At 51.9% G+C, this 22,023-nt stretch overlaps 1 protein-coding gene across 3 annotated transcripts in view; it reads right to left on the minus strand.

The window, feature by feature from the left end:
- The window catches only part of myo18b (myosin XVIIIB), a 39,161-nt gene that overhangs the window by 10,126 nt on the left and 7,012 nt on the right, over positions 1-22,023 (minus strand). For all 3 annotated transcript variants that reach the window (XM_029252932.1, XM_029252933.1, XM_029252934.1), the window contains exons 6-38: positions 21,577-21,689; positions 21,115-21,282; positions 20,726-20,936; positions 20,500-20,642; positions 20,225-20,325; positions 19,925-19,988; positions 19,542-19,686; positions 18,990-19,160; positions 16,858-16,951; positions 14,674-14,866; positions 13,673-13,753; positions 12,939-13,059; positions 12,053-12,200; positions 11,630-11,813; positions 11,083-11,236; positions 10,402-10,511; positions 10,049-10,114; positions 9,727-9,855; positions 9,488-9,631; positions 9,264-9,353; positions 7,246-7,365; positions 5,891-5,996; positions 5,670-5,794; positions 5,393-5,547; positions 4,351-4,474; positions 4,016-4,216; positions 3,446-3,556; positions 3,038-3,142; positions 2,773-2,931; positions 2,503-2,616; positions 1,944-2,060; positions 1,767-1,850; positions 1,007-1,144 (exon numbers count right to left, since the gene is read on the minus strand). In XM_029252932.1, coding sequence (XP_029108765.1) covers positions 1,007-1,144; positions 1,767-1,850; positions 1,944-2,060; positions 2,503-2,616; positions 2,773-2,931; positions 3,038-3,142; positions 3,446-3,556; positions 4,016-4,216; positions 4,351-4,474; positions 5,393-5,547; positions 5,670-5,794; positions 5,891-5,996; positions 7,246-7,365; positions 9,264-9,353; positions 9,488-9,631; positions 9,727-9,855; positions 10,049-10,114; positions 10,402-10,511; positions 11,083-11,236; positions 11,630-11,813; positions 12,053-12,200; positions 12,939-13,059; positions 13,673-13,753; positions 14,674-14,866; positions 16,858-16,951; positions 18,990-19,160; positions 19,542-19,686; positions 19,925-19,988; positions 20,225-20,325; positions 20,500-20,642; positions 20,726-20,936; positions 21,115-21,282; positions 21,577-21,689 — 4,289 coding nt within the window. The remainder of the gene's footprint in view (positions 1-1,006; positions 1,145-1,766; positions 1,851-1,943; positions 2,061-2,502; positions 2,617-2,772; positions 2,932-3,037; positions 3,143-3,445; positions 3,557-4,015; positions 4,217-4,350; positions 4,475-5,392; positions 5,548-5,669; positions 5,795-5,890; positions 5,997-7,245; positions 7,366-9,263; positions 9,354-9,487; positions 9,632-9,726; positions 9,856-10,048; positions 10,115-10,401; positions 10,512-11,082; positions 11,237-11,629; positions 11,814-12,052; positions 12,201-12,938; positions 13,060-13,672; positions 13,754-14,673; positions 14,867-16,857; positions 16,952-18,989; positions 19,161-19,541; positions 19,687-19,924; positions 19,989-20,224; positions 20,326-20,499; positions 20,643-20,725; positions 20,937-21,114; positions 21,283-21,576; positions 21,690-22,023) is intronic.

A 22,023-nucleotide genomic window follows, 5' to 3' on the forward strand; every position in this document is an offset into this window, starting at 1 on the left:
TCATACTTATATTCAGTGCTATGCAGTTAATAGCGGGAAAGTGAAAATGTGCAGGCATAAATTATACGAAAATTAAGCAGTACATTTTTGTGCAGAACTGACAGCAAATGCTCGCAATCTCGGAAAATTTCTTACAGGTTTCGAGAACTGGCCAAACTCAGGAGCTACAAGTAGCTGCAGAAGCACCAACAAACACCATCACAGATGTGTTCAGTCTTATCTTGTCTGGACAAATGCACAAAACTGTATTATTTCCCACGGTAACGTAACATGAGGTGCTACTTGTATGTCGTAAATTGCGCAGAGTCTCAGTTACTTTTATGCAATTTGCGATGCAGGACTTCCTGCGATGGGCTTCCGAGACGAGCGAGAAAATGGCGTGGCTGTAATACGGTACAGTGTTTCCTGTTGGAACATGGGGAAATACTAGAGTAATTTGGTGTGAAAGGTGCCTGATGGTTAAGGGTGTTCTGGGCGCACGCGCGCACACACACACACACACACACACACACACACACACACACACACACACACACACAGCGCTCTGCTCCACTGAAATGTCCTGCGTTGTCATCAGACATCATCATCCGCACCGTTTCTTCATTTATTTAGCGCAGGAGACGAAAAGAGTCCAGTTTAATGTGCATCCAGCTGTTTTGATTGGACGTTGGTTGTGCACTCATGTCCCCCAAAAGGCTTAGTGCGGGGGTTGGGGTCACTTTTTGACACACTTCAACGTAGCCTTTGACACAACATTTATTTTAAACCCTTTGTTCTTCATAATTCATTGTTCGGGACAGATTTAACACACAAATACTGAAATACGTAAAGAAGCAGCGAGACGGAAGTGCCCTCAGAATGAGGAAACACTCGAGCTCAGATGCAGAACGAAATAACGGAGGAACGGGGACACATCAGACAGTGTGTGTGTGCGTGTGTGTGTGTGTGTGTGTGTGTTTGCGCACGTGCGCATTTTGGGGGAGGGGGGTTACCGTGGGGCTCTAACCTCAAACCTCTTGATCTGGCCCCTCTGGAACTCCAGCTTGTTCTCCAGGTCACACACACGTGCCTCCTGCTTGCTCACGATGCTCCGGGACACCGTGGACGACTCCAGGTGCTGCAGTCGAGCGACACACTGCAGGAGCTGTTGACCCAGGGGGTGGGGTGGGGTGGGGTTAGGGACGGGGACATACACCGAGATGGTGTGAAACCAACATCTAGCAGGCTTTGAGGACCTACATTCTAAGGATAATAGAAAAAACTACACAAACAAAAAGAAAAATAGGAGTATCCCATAATGATCAGTATTTAAAATTATGTACAGATTCATATATAAATGAGTACATGAACATATATTTACAAGCATAAATAAAAGTGCATCTATAGATTAAGGTGTATGTGAAATTTTACCTTTTATCTGCTTAGTAGTAATTTACTTCTTTTGGAGGTTAACTTTTCTTAAAAAATGAAATTATACACACACACACACACACACACACACACACACACACACACACAGAGGAAGCAAGACAGCTTTGGAGTAAAACTCATATTTACATATATAAAATCTGGCATATAAAATGAGAAAACCCACAATATATTATTCCGGACGTGTTTTTGTTTTCATAACACATTATAATGTCCTTGAGAACTTTGCTCATTAGTCTCTTTCGGGTTGTCGGTGCTCCTGTTCTCAGCTCGGATTTTGAGCCAAGAGCTCTTTGCGTGAAGGTGTTTGGAGAAGCTCTTAGTGACCCCGGTCTCACCTCGTCCTCCAGTCTCTGCTTCTCCTTCTTGGCCTCTTCTAGCTCGGTCTGTAGCTCCTGGATCTGCGAGATGTCACTGGAGGACTAAGGGTTAAACAACACAACATTATCTGTTAGAAGTGGGTGAAGACAGAAAACACGCGCGCGCACACACGCACACACACACCCCTACTGCACCTGGGCAATGAGGGCTTTGTGCTTCTTCATGAGCTCATTCAGATCTTCCTGATCTTCCTCCAGCCTCTTCAGCAGGTCCATTTTCTCATGCAAAAGCTGAGCCAGCTGCTCATCCACCTGGGGGGACGGACGGACGACCACCGCAGCACTGAAATGAAGCCCCCCCAACCCTTCTATTCGCTCCCACCAGCAGCTAACGAAACCAACTTTTCATCTCCAAACTGACTGGTTTCACACCATGAGCCTGAGAAGCGGAAAAATCACAGAGAGCAACTCAAGCTGTATGTTTTACGAGGACAGACATGTGGGACCTTCCTGGGCTTTCAGTTTCCTCCAAACCCAGCGGCCACCTTCACCACCTTCTTCAGCACTCCAAAGGCGTCCTCCCTCGTACCCTTGCGGTGTCTTGCTTACCTCACATCTTCCTCCTCGTTTTCTTTCCTTTCTCATTTCCACTTTGACCTTCAAATCTCTTTCTCCGTTTACTCTTCACCGAACCCCCACTGCTGTCCCCTCCTGCCCCTTTCCCCTTGTCACCCCTCATCCCATCCCATCTCACCAGACTCTTGTGCTTGCAGATGCTCTCGAGCTCCAACTGCGCGTTCTCCAGCTCCATGGCCAGCATCTTCTTTACGTTCTCCGCCTCCACACGTCTCGCTTCGCTCTCCTCCAGCTGGCCCAAGACGCAGAGCAAAGGAAGGACATCACCCCCATCATCATCATATGAATATGACCTTGACTACAGTGTCGCTTTTGGTCCCTACGGCCCATATCCCCAGCGCAGGAGGCTGGGTGTCGCTTGGCCACGGCAGAGCTCCACCTGGGGTACCTGGGTATGCAGGCGCTCCAGCTGCTCGTGGGTTCCACCCTGTCCCTGTCCCGCGGTGTCCGCAGTGGACAGGAGCAGCTGTGCGTCGCTGAGCAGCGCACGGGTGCGTTTCAAGTCCCTCCGCAGGCGCTTCTCCACGTCAAAGTCCCTGTGCCCCACCTGAGGAGGAGGTGCAGATGGGAATGAGTTCCCGTTCGGATGACCTCCCGAAGGCTGCCGCCATCCACGGTGCACGTCGGGGTCACGCGGCGTCCCGTTGGCCGACCTGCTCGCACAACGTGGCGATGAGTCCTTCCAGATCGTGCTTTTCATGCACCACCCTCTGCTTCTCCTCGTACTCCTGCTCCAGCTGCATCTCCAGCTGCCTCAGCTACAAAGACACACACACACAGACAACAGGGCGTGAAACTACAGCCAGTGACATTCACGGCGCAGTGGATTTCCTCTCGCCGGCTAACCCTAACAACAGATGGTACACGTTGCCCCCAGGCACTGCACTAATACAGTAATGTGTTCATTTATTGACATGAATATTCACATCCTTCTTTCTCTTCCATGTATAAACTGCAACGCTAAAGAGAAATGTCTGCATACAGCTGAACAACTCAAGTGTGATTCATCCAAAGGGAATTCCTAGCTCATTCCGCTCCCAAACTGGCTCTGCCCCAATCACCCGTCTCTGTGAAGATTTCTGCACGTCCTCCAGCTCCTCGTCCTTGTCCTCCAGCTCCTTCTGGTGGATCTGCTTCATCCTCTCCATCTCCATCTCGCAGCGCAGATGCATCTGTGAGGTGACGGACCCCGGCGTTCTGTCAGTTGGCGCGTTCCCGTCCGCGTGTCCCCGTCTCGCGGCGTCAGTGTGTCGGTGTGCGAGTTCGGCGTGGAGCGGCGGTGCCGCGGAATCGGCGCAGGAGCACCACGGTACTGGGACTCCACCGGTAAATTGCTGCAAGTGCCCCGTCCGTCTGCGAAGCAGGACCTCGGAGCGTCTGCGTATAACAGTGTGAGCCGCATCTCTTTTTTTTAAATATATTTATTTATGGGACACGTTACACCGGGGTGACTCTCAGTGTTAGGTTTGTATACTAAGCTACTCGCGGTTATTTACGCATTTATGCCACCGGGGCAATTCGGAAGAAGCACCACCTCGATCGAGGGAACTACGGCAGCGGCAGAGGCAGGCATTCGACCCAGGGACCCGCGGAGGGAGCGCATCGGCGTTTTCAGTGCCGCTCGGCGTCACCTGCTCGTGCTGCTGGATCTTTGCGCTGAGCTGGGAGACCTCCCTGCTGCGCTCCTTCTCCAGCTCCTCCAGCTCCCGGAGCTGCTTCTTCAGCCCGGGGAGGGAGTCTGCGGCGAGGCCCGTCGGACCGGACAGGTCCTTCACCTGGGCGCGCAGCTCCTCCTTCTGCTGCTGGAGGCGTGACGTTTCTGCCTGGCTCTCCTACAGCCCAAGGAAGGATGGGCACGAGCGGAATATGAACGTGGGACATACGAGAGCGAACGCGGGTCAGCGACCGGGCCGCACCGCGAGGGGGCGCCCGGTACGGCCGCTTCACGGCGACACGAACGCGGTACCTTAAGGCCCTGCTGGAGTCGGAGGATCTCGGCCCTGAGGGCTGCGTTCTCCTGGATGAACTTCTCCTTCTGTTCCCTCTCGCCGTCAGCTCCTTCTAGAGCCTGGGTGAGCTCGCTGTCGAACCTGGAGGCGGAAACCATTGAAACACAGTCAGACACGCATAACTGTTTCAGGCGAGAGAAAATTTGTTTAAATTTTTCACGTTTGCTCATATCTGCAGCAATGGTGGCGTACGAAGTGCTCGCTCGCTCAAATGTTTCATACGTTACAAAAAAGTGGAAAGAAACAAACTAGGTTTTCTTAATCACATGTCTGCAACTGTGTCTCTCTCTCCTAATGTAACGTACAAATTGTATTTTCTCTGAGATGTATGTCACTTTGGAGAAAAGTGTCTGATAAAGAATAAATGTAAATGTGAAAGATATTATAAATAAAGAACTCTGTAGCACTTCCGTCCACTTATCCATTATCCAAAATCTCTTGTCTGTGCATGGTTGTGGTGGTCCGATGGCTACCCTGAAGGTATAGGGCGGGGGAGACACCCTGGATGCACAGAGGGCAGCACTTTTATTATTTTATGACCTTCAAACTACGTTAAAATGAAAACCAATTAATCACAAAAGCAAGCGCTCTGTCTGTGAGCTTCTGCACCTAACTTCACGATCCACACATTCAGTAAAAGCCGAACAGTACAGGCGTCTCGGTTTATTTATGGGTTAGCGCCTGAAAAAAATCTGAACTTTTTAAAACTAGTTAATACGGGTAAAAGTAAAAATCAGTTCTCCCCACAAACTGCCATTCATCGTGAGCTGTGGACTGATTCGTCCCACGAACGAGAACATTTTCTCATTTTACTGCCATCTAGCAGCTGGTTCTGGAAATGCAGGTGGCTTTTGAAAACGAAGTCGAAACAAAGAATGGAATTAAGCGGGAAACGTTTGCGTTTTCGAGAATTTGCTGCAGACCAGAACACCGGGACACTGCAGGGATCGTGTTGACGATGTTAATGGCGAGCGAGCAAAACGAAAGAATGCGCTGTACCTTCTCTGCTTGCGGTCCAGTTCGTGGGCGCGACTCTGCAGGTTATCGGTGAGAACGCGGGCGTCCTGGAGGTCAGAGGTCAGCCGGCGACACTGCCGCTTCAGCTCGGTCACGGTACGCTTGGACTGCTCCAGCTGGGAATGCAGCTCCAGCACCTGCCGCAACAGCACGGAAAAAGCACAGCCTCAGCGCGTGAGGGACGAAAGCACGTTGATAAGGAAAAATGGCAAAAATAAGTGGGACGACGTGTCCGATGGGCAGCGTGTCCAGCGTCCACCTTGCTGTCCAGCTGGGCTCGGGCTTCCCGCTCCTGGTCCAGCCTCTCCTCACTTTGGCGCAGCCGTCGTCTCAGGAACTCCACCTCGGTTTGCGCGCATTCCAGCTGCAGTTGGAGCTCACTCTCTTAGGCGACATGGACAGAACTCAGTCAGAGAGGACACCAGAGGTGAACCGATACAGGGGTCAGGACAGGTCAGGTCATGGCTCTGTTGCTCTCACTTGTGCCCATGCCCCCAAGCATCTCCCGGCTCTTGGCCTGCTGTTTCTCCTCCTCCAGCTGTTTCTCCAGCCCGTCCATGGTGGTCTTGCACTGCTCCAGGCGACTCTGTCAGAATCACACAGGAGAAGCTTCCTCCACGCTCTCATACATGGTTTCTACATGGACTGCAAAAGGGTGCCTGTGCTTCAGGGCAGAGGTCAACATTTAAAAGGTACTTTCAAGCAACACTTGAGTTCACAAAACACCTCCAATTATTGATTATTACTAATAACGACCCATTCGTATGCACGGGAGCGAGAGCATATGGACGCAGAGGTGAGAGCGCTCATGTGTTCTGAACCTGCATAACCTTCATATGATATCAACAATTAGCATCCATTTTCAAGCCGTGTGTATACAATCACTAGCCATTTTATTAGGTACAGCTGGCTGGTACCCACCGGCGGTGGTGGTGTCATGGTGTGGGGATGGTTTCTAGTCACGCATCGGGGTTTTTCAGTACCAACTGAGCATTGTTTGGATTCCCCAAAGGACCAGAATTACTGCTGACCAAGAGAATGGCCAGTCCTGCTTTTCTCAAACTGATACTTCCAGCAGGATAATGTGCCTCATTACAAGCACACATCATGCGAGGGTAGTTTCACAGACATGGCAGTACTTTTACGTCATTCTGTTGATCTGCACAGTCCCCATCGCTCAAGGCAACACGGTGTCTTTGGGTTTAGGTGGAAAACGATGTCAGCAGAAGGTAGGCTATGTGTGCCCTAAAAACCTGCAGAAACTGTATGAAGCTGTCAAACCAGCGTAGGCCGAGAACCACGTGGACTGCGTCCAGCACCTTGCTTCTGAATTCATGCTCCTTGGAGGCAATGGGGGGACCCAACCAGTACCAGGCAGGTGTCCCTAATAAAGTGGCCATTGAGTGTATATATGCATGCATTGTTCATCGCTGCGATGGCCACTTAACTAAGTTTTAAAGGTAAACGTGCAGACGTCACAGACATTTCTATTGGGCTTCTGGCCCTGTACACAGTCCTCATGGAGAATGAGGATATGTCCCTTGTGTGGAGCTACATGGCCTTCCCCACTATGAAGAAGCCAGATGGGTATCGCATCGAATAGGAACTCCGGCAGTCCACAGAGGAATAATTATTGAAACGTTTTCTAAGGAATACGTAACACCTTGCATAACACTGAGAAAAAGACAGACGGGCATATTTTTCCCGACCCCAAGGAGTGCTCCGTGGTCCAGGTGACTAAGAAACACTGCAAAGCTCCACTGAGCTCTGACTGAGACCATCACGAATCTGCTGTTACGCCGTCCACAAATGTGCGTGTGCGCGCGCGCTCATACCAGCAGCTCCTTGCTCTCCTTGGCGAGGCGGAGGCGCTCTGCCCGCTCCACGTCCAACGCCTGGCTCACAGCCTCCCCGCGGAACCTCTCGTCACACAGCTCAGAGGACAGCGCCGTCACCTGGAACGACCTCCACTACATAACTTCAAAAATTTTCATCAATGTATTTAATAATATTCAAAATGTTACTTTGAAAAAAATTGGGCACAAATCTTTTGTATCAACTTTCAAAAACATTTCAGTGCTTTTTTACCCATTTAACTGATGTGCAAATAAAGTGAAGGACAAGAATTATTCTACATTCGGCGCTCGTCTCGTCTCATGTCAACACAGCTCAACAGTCATCTCAGTCATCCTGTCCACCCTCAGCTCTTCAGAGTTTTTCGGTGGCTCATGCGAAACAGCGTTCTTTGCTCCTACACCGTGACCCGATAGGGTGTTACGCACGGACAGTGGGCCAATAGCGTACCGTATAAAAGAGCAGCAGAGTTAACAGTGCACTTTGAGGATGCTGTGGGAGGGGCATTTCCATGGAAAATGTTAAAGTATTTATAGATTTCATGGCAGAAACCAGGGTCCGCCAGTGGTGGCTCACGTGACACCAGTAGAGGTGGGAATTAGGGGGATCGTGGCGAAATCCGTTACGTGGCTCCGAGTGGAATTTGCTACGAAGGCGAGTCGGTGCTTCTGGACGAGAAGAGGTCAGGGTAGTTAGTAAAGTTTCCGTAAGGTGGGTAGGAGGGAGGTGGCTTGCGGCGGGGGGCAGTTTGTTGGTAGTACGTGTGGAGGTGCGGTGAAGGTTTTTGCGAGTTACGATAACGGTTTGCGTAACTGGTACATCTGCTGCGGGTGGAGGGGCGTCTGATGTGTGTGTAGGACAACAGACTGCACCGTTGAGCCTTCCTCATGTGTTGTGGGGCCAACTCAACGAAACACTGGCGAAGGGAGCTTGATAACTTGATAACCCAATGAAACACCCATGTTGGCACCCTGGATCACACACACACACACACACACACACACACATCACTGTATAGAGCAACAATACTATATAATAATACTATAGTACAGTACACCAGGCCCTCAACAAATAAGCGGAGTTGGGACTGGAAGTCTGATCATAAACCAGACTATTCATAATTCACTAATAATCGATAAAGCTCAATCATCCGCATATTCCAGAATCTATTCACGGGTTTGGAAAATGACCGAAAATAAATTTGTAACCTCCAGTGCCTCCCATTCAGCGCGTTTTGTCTTGCTTTATGTATACAAGACAACGGCACGTTCCTCCTGCAGATCATGTACCAGGAGGACAATGAAATACAATAGTCGGCTAGAGAAAGGACAGTAAACTGGAGGGAAAACTGGAGGACACTGTTGAAAGAACGTATTAAAAGTCTTTAAATGCCAATTATGTGTCTCATTTGCAACGGAGTACACAAAATGACAAGTGAAGAGGATGAACCTGATTCGCCACTTAATCTTATTCAATGTTTCTCTGCATCTGGTCGTTTACAGTCTGCTTTATGATCTATGCGATCAAAGGAAGTGTGATAATAAACATAGACTGCCATTTATTCATTGACAAGGTTCTGCAAAAATCTCAAGAATAGCCATAAGGCTTTTACATTAGGGAAAAAAACTAGTTCAAAATTATTAAAAATGAAAATATACTGTCTGCTCAAACTTTATTCAATGCTTGTCACCGGTAAGAAAGATGTGCAGCGTTTCTCATCTTGTCCTTGAACATCAGCTGTGGCGGAAACGGTGGAAAATTCATTCCCTATCGACACCGAGCGCTCCGATCCCGTCTCGGGCCTGCTCTGTTTGGGTGCGTTTTGCTGCCAACTAATGGCGGTTTGCGGAAATGCAGGGGAGGATCACCAGCATACATAGCAGCAAATTTTTGAAAATGGATAAGAGAAGAAAAGAGAACTAAAATAAATATATGACAAAAAACGTTTCGTTTTCAAAACTGGGTGACCTCCAGTCCTCGTGGCCTCTGAAGGCTGTACCTTTGTCTCCAGGTGGTCGACAGTTTGTCTCAGCTCATTCCTGTCCTTCTCAGACTTCTCCAGGCGTTGCCTCAAAGCTGCGATCTCATCCTTGGCAGAAAACACACACACGCAAAGAGTCACCGTTCGACTTATTGGTTTTATCGACTGCAACCAGGTTATTACTCTGAAGAGTATCTGGACACCGAGAGGCTTCTCCCAGGGGGGCTCTGACTGGGTTTTACCTCCTTGGCACGGAAACGCTGGTCATCGATGTTCACATTCAGCATCGGACGGACTCTGCAGAAGAGCTTCCACCAGCTCCAGGTGCTCGCGGCAGACAGGACGCGCACGTTCCTCTGAATGCAGCTCACAGCCATATGCTGCACCTGGGGCAGGGATTGCACCGGGGAATCACGGCTGCGCCGCCGCCATCCCATCACGCGCATCGCTACGTGGACAGCAGAAGCGGGCGGCGACGAACCTTCATGCAGCGGTACTTCTGCCTGGCCAGGTGTCCCAAGCAGGAGGCCTGGAGCAGCACCATCCAGCCGCTCACCAGCCGGTCCCTCTCCTGCTCGAGGAAGCGCAGCACTCCTCGCTTCATAAAAACCTGGGGAGGAAGGAACCGAGGGGACACGGACAGGGGGTCACAGTCCGGCGTCCGTCCGGGGGTGAACCGCGCGGGATCTTCCGCTTCCACGAGGAAGACCGATCCTCCGGCGCGTCGGTCTCTTTCCGGAGCCGCGGGACAGTCGACGGATGCGGGCACGGTTTACACCGTTTACACCGTTTCGGTCACTCACCCTGCTTGTTCCAACGACAATACTTTTCTTATCCAAATCCAAGTCAACCAAGAGCTCCTCCACGGCCTGCATCGGAGCACAGGAGTGTTTGTTACTTTGGGCGATCCGAACGTGCGCGCACACACACACACACACACACACACGTGCAAGCAAACAATAACATATATGTATGTTTAAAGACTAAAACCCTGAAGTGCTCTGGCCAAGGAACGAGAGTGTCGTTCAAAAGCGGAATTACAGCAGCAGTTTCCTGGAATCAAAGGCAGGAAATTGACATTTCTGGATTCCCACTCAAGGCAGACAGGGAAACGGAGAAACGCAGACGAAGAAGGGAAAGGCGGCGAGTCTCGGACCTTTCTGTCGTCCGGAGTGATGAAGACTGAGCCGTAGCGCTTCATCACCGGAGGGGACAGGGCCTGGAAGCGGCAGCGGAAGTCGCTCAGTGACATGTGATCTGGGTATCCTGGGAGAGAACGTGGGAGGGGGGGGTTGACATCGCGGCGATTCCCATCAGTGACGGTGGCACTGGGGCATCACACACACACACACACACACACACACACACACACACACACACACACACACACACACACACACACACACACACACACACTGCGTGTGCTCGGCGCTTCGATGCGTTGCACAAACGTGCACCGTGCAGACACACCATACGTGTACATTTACTCATTTAGCTCGCACTTTCCTCCAAAGTGACTTACAGTGTTACTTACGGTTATTTACGCATTTATACAGCTGGGTAATTGTACCGGAGCAATTTGGGGTAGGTGCTTTGCTCAAGGGTACTACAGGTGGAGGTGAGAATCAAACCTGCAACCTTGGGGTGCAAAGGCAGCAGCTGAAACCACTGCACTACGTGAACACAGTGAAGCACGCATGGGCAAAACCACACACACGTATTGGAACCGGTGGCACACGTGCATGCGCGCGCACGCACGCACGCGCTCTCAGTAGCCAATCGGAGGCACACCAAGAGCAGCTAACGCACTGAAAGCATGGGAGGGGGGGGGCCCCACCTGTGCGGTACAGCTGCAGCGCGCTCAGCAGGTGCGTGGAGCTGAGCTGGGCGCGAACGGACGGCACGTCAAACTTGCCGCCGTCCGTCGTCTTGGCGTCGATGCACTGGAGGAAGACGGGACCGGTCCGACGGATCAGGTTGACGAGCGCGTCCTTCACGGGGACGGGGGCAGGGATTGAGACAGAGACGGAGACGGACAGTCCGGTGAGGCTCGAACGTGCCGTCGCAAAGCCCCCCGAGCTCTGATGCCGGGCCATTTGGGGAAAACAAAAAACACGCACCCAGCTGCGAATCCCCAATTCTAATATGTCTCTTTCACATTCACTGTGGTTAATGAACAAAGTCATTTTCCCCCCAACTTTTCATAACATGTGAAACATTAATATTCTTCTCATGGTTATATACAGAAGTGAGGGACCATTCAAAGGAAACTTCATTTGCAGAGATCCCATTTATGGTGATGAAACTACTGAAGGAGAGCTGTAGATGGAGAGATCTGGTTTGTGTGTGTGTGTGTGCGTGTCCACGTGCGCCCACAGCCTCACCGCCTGCAGTTTGACAGATATACAGTAGGACTGCCTCCTGACGGCTGCCAGCCCCCCGCTGAAGGTCTTCCTGACGATGCCGCTCCTCTGCAGGGACCGCTGGGAACCCCCTTCGACCCCCCCGATGCCCCTGCACAGGGGGGGCAGGGAGGCGCGGGGGCCAAAGAGGGACTTGACCGCCCCGCTGCGAGGTGGGCGGTGAACGCGAGAGACAGATTGACGGGTCAGACGCAGGGACACAAACGCAGGACAACAACTAATGTTGTTACCGCACTCTAGGGTAGGGTAAACAGGGTACTGCAGTAGTAACTAGGAGAGGCTTCTTTACACTGGCAGAACGTTGACATTTACAGCCTTGAGCACAGACGCACGCACACACGTGCGAAGGACAGATTCACACACGGACGCAAGCGATCCTCCTACATTGTCGAGTTCTGCAGCAGCGCGGCGGCGTTGAGGGCCGACGGGTTGTTCTGGACCAGGCTGATCCAGCCCGACAGGTCGTAGCGGATGAGATCGGAGCCCAGCTGGTGCGCAATCTCACACTGGAGGGGCTGCTCACACTGCCGCACTGAGCCACAGACGACAGCATGAGTCACATGTCCACGACTCCTGGTTCAGAGCTGACACACATCCTGACTGTACACACACACACACACACGCACACAGGTGCTGAAAACCCCACTCTCAAGAGGCGAAGGGGACGCTGACCTCACGTAATTCATAATGCGTTTCACGCGGTGGCGCGGCAGGTTTGAAAGGGTCCTGCTCTCCGGTGGGTCTGGGGTTCGAGCCCCCCTTTGGGTGCCTTGTGACTGACTGGCGTCCCGTCCCGGGTGCGTCCCCTCCCCCTCCGGCCTTGCGTCCCGGGTTAGGCTCCTGCTCGCCGCGACCCCGCTCGGGACAAGCGGCTTCAGCCAGTGTGCGTGTGATGCGTTTCATCTACACACTTACAATATTACTCTACCTACAACTGTTTACCCACATGTACAGCAAGGTCAGTTTTACTAGAGGAACTTCAGGGTAAACACCTCGCTCAAGGGCACTACGGTATGAGCGGAGATTCGAACCTACAACCTTCCGATCCCGAGGCAACAGCCCTAACCGTGGTAAGCCGACGCTCTTTAACCTGAAACAGTGACGCACGACAAGCCGTCGCCGCTCCGCTGCAGTAGCGCCGCCCGACCGATACCCCGGTACACTTACCTGTGCAAACAGAGGAGAGACACAGCTGCGTCAGTCAAGTCCCGACCCAACCCTTCCCTCTCCGTCCGCATGAGCGGAGCGTGTCCCTGCTCTGGAAACGCACCTGTGTCACCGAAGTACCGACACACCCTGTCCAAGACGGCGCTCTCCGTGGAGCCCGGAGTCATCGTTTCCTCGTCCAGCACCCAGAGCAGCCCGCGAGCGTCGCCCTCCGCCGCCCTCAGCTGAGCACAGACAGGGAAAGGCAGTGAGGCCTCCGCGGGACGACATCGCGCGCCGCCGTCACGTCCGCCGCCTTTCGCGGAGCCTCTCCGCGGCAGCGCTTCTCCGCAGCGCCGGAGGGAGCAAAGGCTGAAACGCCGAGACCTGCGGAGCTTTTCCCGCGTTAGTTCAGTTTGACTTCGAAAGGGATCCCGGGGCGTCGGCTGCAGAGCCCTCATACGTTTTTCTCACGAGCTTCTGTCAAAGTCAAGTCAAAGTGGCTTTATTGTCATTCGAGCCATATACAGGTGGTACGGAGCTCAGCGAAACGAGACAACCTTCCTCCAGGACCCTGATGCTACATAAAACAACGATATATTACAATGATGCATTACAATGTATTATAATATATAAAATAAAAACTATATATTGCCATGTAATGATAAATGCTGTAAGATGCAAACATAAGAGCAAAAAAAAAACTGCATAGGGAATGGAACGGTGTTCAGCTGAGTACAGGTGGGTGGTTCCGTTTCTCAAGGCCGTTCTGGAGAACGTGGACCGGAGCCTCACGTATCTCCCGAGCAGCTCCGGAACGAAACGCGTCGTACACTTTCACACTCGGCCGCGCGTTACCTGGAGCACGGGCTGGTCGATAGCAGAGACCACTGGCGCCGCACTGCTTTCCGGGGCTCTAAAATCCACAGGTACTTTCTCCTTGGGGGAAATGCGGAAAAAAAACTGCGTTACAGAACTACATTTATTTATTTATCGGACACTTTTCTCCAAAGCAGTTTCCAACGAACTCTGTGTAGTGTTATCAGCCCACGCACCATACTCACCGTGGTAACTTTCATTGGCTCACTCATCCATACATCAGTGGAACACACTCTCTCTGTGTCACTCACACACTATGGGGAAACCTGAACAGCATCTCTTTGGACTGTGGGAGGAAACCAGAGCACCCGGAGGAAACCCACACAGACACGGGGAGAACATGATTAAATGTTTTACATTAGCTTTGTGACAACCTACGAAGGCACGACGAATGTTTAAAAGGATCGATGGGGCCCGACTACGCGCCGATATTTTTACGGTGCGTCACAGTGTCCTCCGCCATCCCTCCAATTCCAGCGTGGGCCTACGGGACTGTTGCGCTCCTGGGATCGGATCGGCGTCGCGCACGACGGAACCTCACGCTCGGCAGGTTTTACAGCTGCGGTTCGAGGCAGGATTTTTAAGCGCCTTCTCCAGCGGGATGCGAGGAAGCTCCCCGCAAGGGCGTTCGCATCGCCGGGCGGAGGGAACCGAACTGCTTCCGTTAGAGTGAACCGGTGTAGAGGGTTTCGGCTAACGTGCGTTGATCCGAGTGCGAGTGTAAAGAGTGCTTTTTTGTGCACACGACTCACTCCAGTGTGCGTGTGAGTGAGTGAGCGAGTGAGTGAGCGAGTGTACTTTTGCCGAGATGTACGTCGCTTTGGACGAAAGCGTCTGCTGAACGAATAAATGTAAATGCGTGCACGAACTGGCGGTGCCTGCCACCCTCGCATATCACGTATAGCTATCCCCCCCCCCCCCTTTACCTGCGCATGTCCTGCCATTGTGCGCGATCACGCGGTGCGGTGCGGTGCGTTTACCTGCGCATAGCGCTCCAGCGTGCGAGTGAACGTGTGTGTGTAGCAGTGCTCCAGAAGCCTCTCCTGCAGGTAGTTATGAGCGAGCTCCGCGAAGCCGGCGGCCCTCTCCGCTCCGCAGTGGCGCGGGCTGCGCAGGCCGGGCGCGTCCACCACCGTCACCGAGGCCAAGGTCAGCTGGTGCGAGCACAGCGACCTGCGGAGGGGGCAGACGGGGCGCAAACGGAGGAGGAGCATTAGAAAAACTCGCGTCCAGCTCACGCTGAAAAAGATTTCTCTCTGGACCCCGTTATGGCATATTGGATAAAGGGGTTCAGTCCCTGTGCTTCTCCGCTCGGGACGCCGTTCCGAGAGCTACAACGAAGGATGCGAACACTCCGCTCTCTACTTGTACCGTGATTTTACCCTCATATCCTGGATGGCGACGGGACTTTGGCGCGGTGCTCCAGGTTTCACGAGGGCAACATCTGCCTGTTTGACCACCTGGAGCCTCTGCAGGTTTGCAGGACTGAGAAAGTTCTCACACACACACACACCATCTGAAACCGCTTGTCCCATACGGGGTTGCGGGGAACAGGAGCCCAACCCGGCAACGCAGGGCTTAAGGCCGGAGGGGGAGGGGACGCACCCGGGACGGGAAGCCGGTCCGTCGCAAGGCACCCCAAGCGGGACTCGAACCCCAGACCCACCGGAGAGCGGGACCCGGCCAAACCCGCTGCGCCACCGCACCCCCACTGAGAAAGTTGAAAGATGTAAATTTCTTTTCTCATTTAAAGGTCCTTAATGCGTTTTTTTATTCGCACCGGTGCCCCAGGGAATGATGGGAAACAGAGTGACGGCAGAGCGATGTCCAGCTCACGCTCACTGAGGCCATTGTTGGGGGAGGGCTGTGGGTTCGAGGGGGTTCCTGTTCATGGTTTTGCCGTCTTTCTTTGCGTTTCACGTTCCTCTCTCTCTTTTCTGCCTTCTCTTCCACTGGGTGACACTTTTTCCCCCCATTTGCATTGTTTTTGTTCACGGCATCGTAAAACCAGAGTTTCGCCGTTTCATATAAGGGGCCGTATAATTAGGAAAAAAAAGATTTTCACATTCTTTGAAAACTGTACCCGATTAATGACGAGAACAAGAAAAAAAGCCTTTGCTCAAATGAGCACTTAAAGGTGCAACGGACTGGGTTTGCCAGTGCTTTGCCATTCATTTTAATTAATAGGAATATACCTTTTTAATATTGCTTATGACAGCAGGGGCTCATTTTTCCCGATCTCAGGCTCTCTTTTTGCACGACACATTACAGTTTTAAACGTTTATGCCCCAAATGAGGACACGGTTCATGTCTCTTAAGGTGTTATTATTTCATGAGTGCTGCGCACGATTTAGGTCTCGCTCCCGCGGTTTTACCTGTGCGCCACACGGTACCTCCGAGGACAGAACGGTCACTTTCCAGCTGCCGGTTACTTTCTCTCTCTAAATTTCTCCCAATTCCTCATGCTGCTTCTTCCTTTAATCTGGCGGACACTGATTTTAAGTATCTGGGCTTTTTGTCACCTCTCATCCTAAGCAACAACAATTTGCTGCTACTTACAAAGGTTAAAAAGCACGTGGCCTCTTCACCACCTATTCCATTATTTGGGAGAGTCAGTGTCATTAAATAAAGAGTCTACCTTGTTTACTTATTGCGAAAATTGAGCTCAACATGACCACCCCTGCGAAACATTGCAGCCTTCCATCCTTGCATTATATTATCCATCTGTATGTATTTGCAGTTTCTATGTTTTTTATGAGCCAGTTCTGCTTGGTCCTGTTGCTAATCAATTAAAAAAAAATCCAATAAATTCACTACAGTCTAATTGGAGATGCAGTTCTCCAGAGATGAAGGTGTCCTGTACTTTGACAGGTTTGGCCAGATTGCGGAAGGCTTGAAACTGTTGTTAACACCCCATATGGAAGAGAAATACATTTGCATATTTGAAAAGGCTCTCAGAATTAATGAGAAATTGTCTGGCGTGAGTTCACCGCAACGTGTTTTACTCCTCGCCGCTTACACCGAAAGTCTCTCGCGGCGGTATCCATATATCGCACGGGTCATATTCAGATTTTTGGACATGTCTATTAAAACGTTCCTCTCTCCTTCACAGGCGCTTTGGAGGGCATCCATGCCGAGAGCGTGCACGCGAGCCGCTGGGGTACCTGTTGATGAGGGACACCACGGCTGCGAAGAGTTCCTCGTACAGGCCCATCGCCATTCCCTCCACGCACTGCTTCGCGCTCAGCCGGGGCCCTCCTGCAACACAGCGTCACGCAGCGTGCTCCACATGTGCACAGATCATCAGATGCGTGTGTGTGGTGCGCGCCCACAGACGTGGGGGTGGGGGGGGGGGGGGACTGTAAGTGCACGCATGCGACAACACACACATTCACAGAGCGCACATCTCGACACGCTGATTTGCAGACATGCGTGTCGTGTTCCGCTATGTACATTTAAGGCAGTGCTGCATTTCTCCGCTTCTTTAGGTCGACTGCAAGGATGATGAAGGGGTCGAAAAAGATCGCGTTGGAGTGCGATGGACGGGAACATCGGGAGAACGTATTAAAACGCGTTTGACCTTAAAGCCCACTTCCTGTCTCATTTGCAACTGAAGACACAACACTACAGACACACACACTCGAACAACAAACTGCACATATTACTTAGTAAACAAGATTAATTTTACATAAAATATCCAAAAAATATGCACAAACCTGGCAAAAAAAAAATTAAAATGCTACGAGCTATCGACGGAGACAATCTAAATCAAAGACACTCAGATGATACCATGGATCCTTTTGCTCGGTCTCTCTGCAGGGTCTTATTGGTTCACAACATGTGGTTCTGTTACGAGGCGTCTTTCTGTCTCTCACACACACACACACACACACACACACACACACACACAGCGACTGAAACCGCTCGTCCCAAGTGGGGGTCGCGGTGAACCGGAGCCTAACGCGGCAACACAGGGCCTAAGGCTGGGGGGGGACACCCGGGACGGGACGCCAGTTCGGCGCAAGGCAGCCCAAGCTGGACTCGAACCCCAGACCCACCGGAGAGCGGGACCCGGTCAAACCCGCAGTGCCACCGCACCTCTGCTATTTAGCTCATCAGCGACTAGTAAATAGGGGAATGATGTCAGTATAACACGAAAATTGTGCTGGACGCCGCTTTTTACGGCATGTTTTACGTCACCGAGTAAGACAGCTGGATACAGCGGTGGACATTCATGGACATACTGTACATGGTGTCCATTAGCCCCCACGCTCACTTTGACCACGCGCTTTCTCTCGAAAGAGTTCATCGCACAGTCCTCCCTGATCTTAGCGCTTCTTTTTTTTTTTGCTAAAGTTCTTTTTAGTCGAAAAAAAGGAGAAAACGTTTTTCATTTTGGAAGAAATGAAAGAACGTGTGATACAGATGCTCCTCGACTAACGATGGTGTTGCGTTCCGATAAACCCACCGTAAGTGGAAAAATCATAAGTCGAAAGGATACAGTACCGCACCTGCCGAGCATTATAGCCCCGCCGACCTTAGACGTGTCCGGAAGACCTACCACGGCCCACAGCTGGGCAGATTTATGCAGGAAACGCACATGGGCATTTAGTAGACATGACGGGATGGGAAAAGAGAAAATAAAACGCTTTCAACAGAGTAGCGTTGTTTACGCTCGTTGGTGCGATCGCTACAGATACCGCGAGCATCGTTGAGCGGATGCTGCGGCTCGCTGCCATCGTCCAGCATCGGGAGAGAGTGTCGTACCGCATGTCGCAAGCGGGGGAACGCATCGAAATTCAAGTTTCGAAGTACAGATTCTACCGAACGCGTATCGCCGTCGCGACTTCGATCCGTCATAAGTAGAGGAGCGTCTGTATAAGATGTGAACAAATCTAAAAATGTTGCACAAGTGCTTTCTCAGGCGATGCCCCTCTGCCCTCGTCTCCATGACTCAGCAGCCTGAACCCTTCCTTATACCCTCTTCCATCAAGCCATCTTCACCTTTTTTTAAGGTAAACGCCCATATTTACATTAACAGTTCTTCATTTGTTAGGAATGTAACGTTTTTTTAAACTTTGCCAGCATTTATATTAGGATTTGTTTGTTACTCTTCTTGTTAGAAAATTGGATAAGCTTTGAGAGGTGTGCTCCAAAGCCCTGTTATTTTTCGTGTGTAATTTCTCTGAATGTGGCGGTTTTCGGGAACACGAATATCGCACTGCCGCAGCACAACCCGTACACTTATCCACAGCTAGGCAGGTCTCCACCCCATCGCAGACCCAGAAGTACCGACCCTCCTCCGGCCCCTCCGACGCGTGTCTCTCTCTGCTGCCCCCGGTGGCCTTTAGCAGAAGCTGCCGGAGGTGGTGCTTGAATACGGCTGTCTGAAGCTCCTCCCCTTCGCAGCCGAGGACGCTGCTGGCCAGCTGGGCGTTGTCAAAACTGAGGAACTGCCTGCGACCCACTGCAAGGGGAAAGACGGCGAGCCCGGGAATCGGGGCGAAACCACAGCGGAAATCGTGTGAGACGAGGAAGCTGAGGAAAGAGCTGACTGACTGCACCAAGCTCGATGAAAACTTTCTTTGTTCATGCAAAGTGGCTTCGCTGAACTGCTCAGGTTGCCCCATCGTTGAGTGACAGCATAGTGACAAATGAACGGTTACTGACTTGTTTTTGTCTGAACAATACGTAATCGGCACAATTTCCATGACTCTGACAGACTAGTATCCTGCCCAGGGTGGGAACTAACTAGCCTTGCACCCTGTGCTTCTGGAACAGGAACCAACAGAAGTGAATATTCAATGAAGGTAAACATGTTTGGCTCTTTCCAAAAATTGTTCCTCACCTTTACAGGAGCCTGCTGCCCCTAAATGGTATATCCCAGCAAGCACGTGCCAAATTGCTTGCTGCTCGTTGGCTGAGAAGCCCAGGGTTTCCATGGCACTCAGCAGTTTTGCGAAGGCCGCCGATGCTTTCTGCCTCTCGTCCACCTGAGGGATGGAGGGTGACAAAGGGGGATCATCATCACACAATACTGGAAAAAAATTGGAAACCGATGAGCAAAGATCCACACCGGACCCCCGGAAAACGTCCACCTGTAGCTTGCGGCAGGCAAAGACCACTTGGGGCAGCTAAAGCGTGGAACTACGAAGTCTGAAAGTTACAAGGACTAAAGGTAATGCAATGTAACAACATAACACCCAATAAGAGGCTGGCTTTCTTGGTTACCTTAGCCAGAGGTACAATGCCAAACGAGTTGGGCTCACTCTGCTGATGCAAGTGAAGCTGTGTCCTGAAGAGACAAGGGAAAATGTCCAATCACATTTACACCGTCTCAACTCTGGCCCTTTCATGCTACTTTGCTGGTTTCAAAAGTTGCTTTACATCCGAAAGAGACCCTTGAGCGAACCTCATTAGAGCTTCAGCACTCGGTGTGGGAGGTTTCAAGCAAAGCGTCCAAAGGGACTTTTCTCCATTTAAATCAAGGGGTTAACGTTTCACCGTCTTCCGAACTTTGGTCTCACCAACCTCATTTCCACACTCAACCCTGCCAGCATCTGGGAGAAAACCAAGAAGTTGCTCTCGCCCTCCATCTTCTGACACACCTTCCACTTCTCCAGCAGCATGGTCTGGGCACAACGAAGTTAATTTGCGTTCCAAGGGAAAGGTTTCAAAGTCAACATGGCAGAGAAATGAAGAAGGGCAGCGCAGGCAAACGTAATGAGGAAAGGAAGACTGAGCAATAGGAACGAAAGAGCGGCGGCACAGGTGAGACGCCGGGCTCCGGGAGGGCAGAGCAGTACCTGCAGATGTCCTCCGGCAACGAGGCCGGCGTGGTTGAAGTCGAGGGACAGCAGCATGGCGAAGCGGGAGGAGGCGTCACTGTGCGGGGAGCTGACGCAGCCGAAGGAGCGCAGCACCGCGAACACAGCCTGGAGACGCTCCGCTGTTGTGACACAGGACAGCTCGGCTCAGCGTAACCGGACCAGCCTAAACTGGACACGGAGCCACGCGTCACGGGTCACTCACGAGTCAGGCAGTTGCCGGCAGCGCCGGCATGTCTCAGCAGCTCCTGGGCGAACGTGGTGCAAACGGAAGTCTTTCCCGTGCCGCTGCGGCCCAGCGCCAGCACACTTTGGTCTCGCCGTTGGCTCACCATGGCCACATAAGTGCGTCGCACCAGGGCCTGCAGGACCGAGGGGGCCTCCCATGCGCCTTCCCCTCGAGGACTCCGAGACCCCTGAGCGAAGCAGGAGGTAGGCAGGACAGGCAGATGGAGCGTGTTACTAGTTCGTGCGGAGAAGTGAAGACTGAGTGCTGAGGAGAAGCGGTGAAGCCGAGTGATTCTCGGTTAACGAAGCGTAGCAGGAAAGACGTGTTGGTCGCAGTTGCTTTAATTGCGGTTCGGGATCCCCCACCTTGCTTGGAGAGGCCGGCGGGGGCCAAAGGGCCAACAGGTTAGGTCCGGCACGGGTGAGAGGCAGCTGGGCACGAGCACGGCTGCACAGGGTATGCAGGACACCGGATTCATTCATGCTGACCAACTCGCTCAGGTCCTCAACCAGGTCCAGCTCAGGCGGGTTCACCTGCAGAACAGAGGGGCGTCCAGTCGGGCAAACGGTCAAGTATAAGGAGGACAGAGGGGTGGAAACGGTAACAAGGAGCAGAGGGAGGGAAGGAGAGAGTAGGTATATTGGAGAGCAGGAAGGGTTGGAGCCCTGGAGTAGGATCAGAGGGTCAGCTAAGGATGAGCGAGACCCCCACGTTCACGACGACGCTCGACGTTCCGACGTCCCCGAGGTCTACCAGAATGTCCAGTTCTGGCAATATATGAAATCAATGATGTTCTCAGACGGAGAAAGTGTCCGCAGACCTCTTACCTCCTCAATCTCATACTCCATGACGTCATGCAGCGACCCGTCTGTCTCGAGCCGGACGCGCACCTTCCCCGCCGGCAGCTCCGGAGTTCCTTCATCGGGCTTTAGCTGCGTGGCTGCTCCACGGAAGAAAAAAAAGTACTTTAGTTAATCTGATTTGTTCATCCTGAGCACCCGGAGCTATTTCCACAAAGACGGACGTATTTCACGGTTGTACAGATGCGCCCGTTCGCACACAGCTGAGCACAGAAGTTTCGGCCCTGGTCAAATCACACTTTATCCATTTTGTATGTGAAGAGAAGGGAGCCTCCGCAGGTTTAAACCTAAACATGATGTAGTTCTGCAAGTTTTTAAAGCAAAATTACTGTTTGCTGAATTTGGCAGATTAGGAAAAAAAAAAATACAACATAAAATGTGCAAAAGTTTGGACCCCCTTCAAGATCCTCCAAT

The sequence above is a fragment of the Scleropages formosus genome, chromosome 6 (assembly GCF_900964775.1).
Source record: "Scleropages formosus chromosome 6, fSclFor1.1, whole genome shotgun sequence".
In the NCBI taxonomy this organism is placed as follows: Eukaryota; Metazoa; Chordata; class Actinopteri; order Osteoglossiformes; family Osteoglossidae; genus Scleropages; species Scleropages formosus.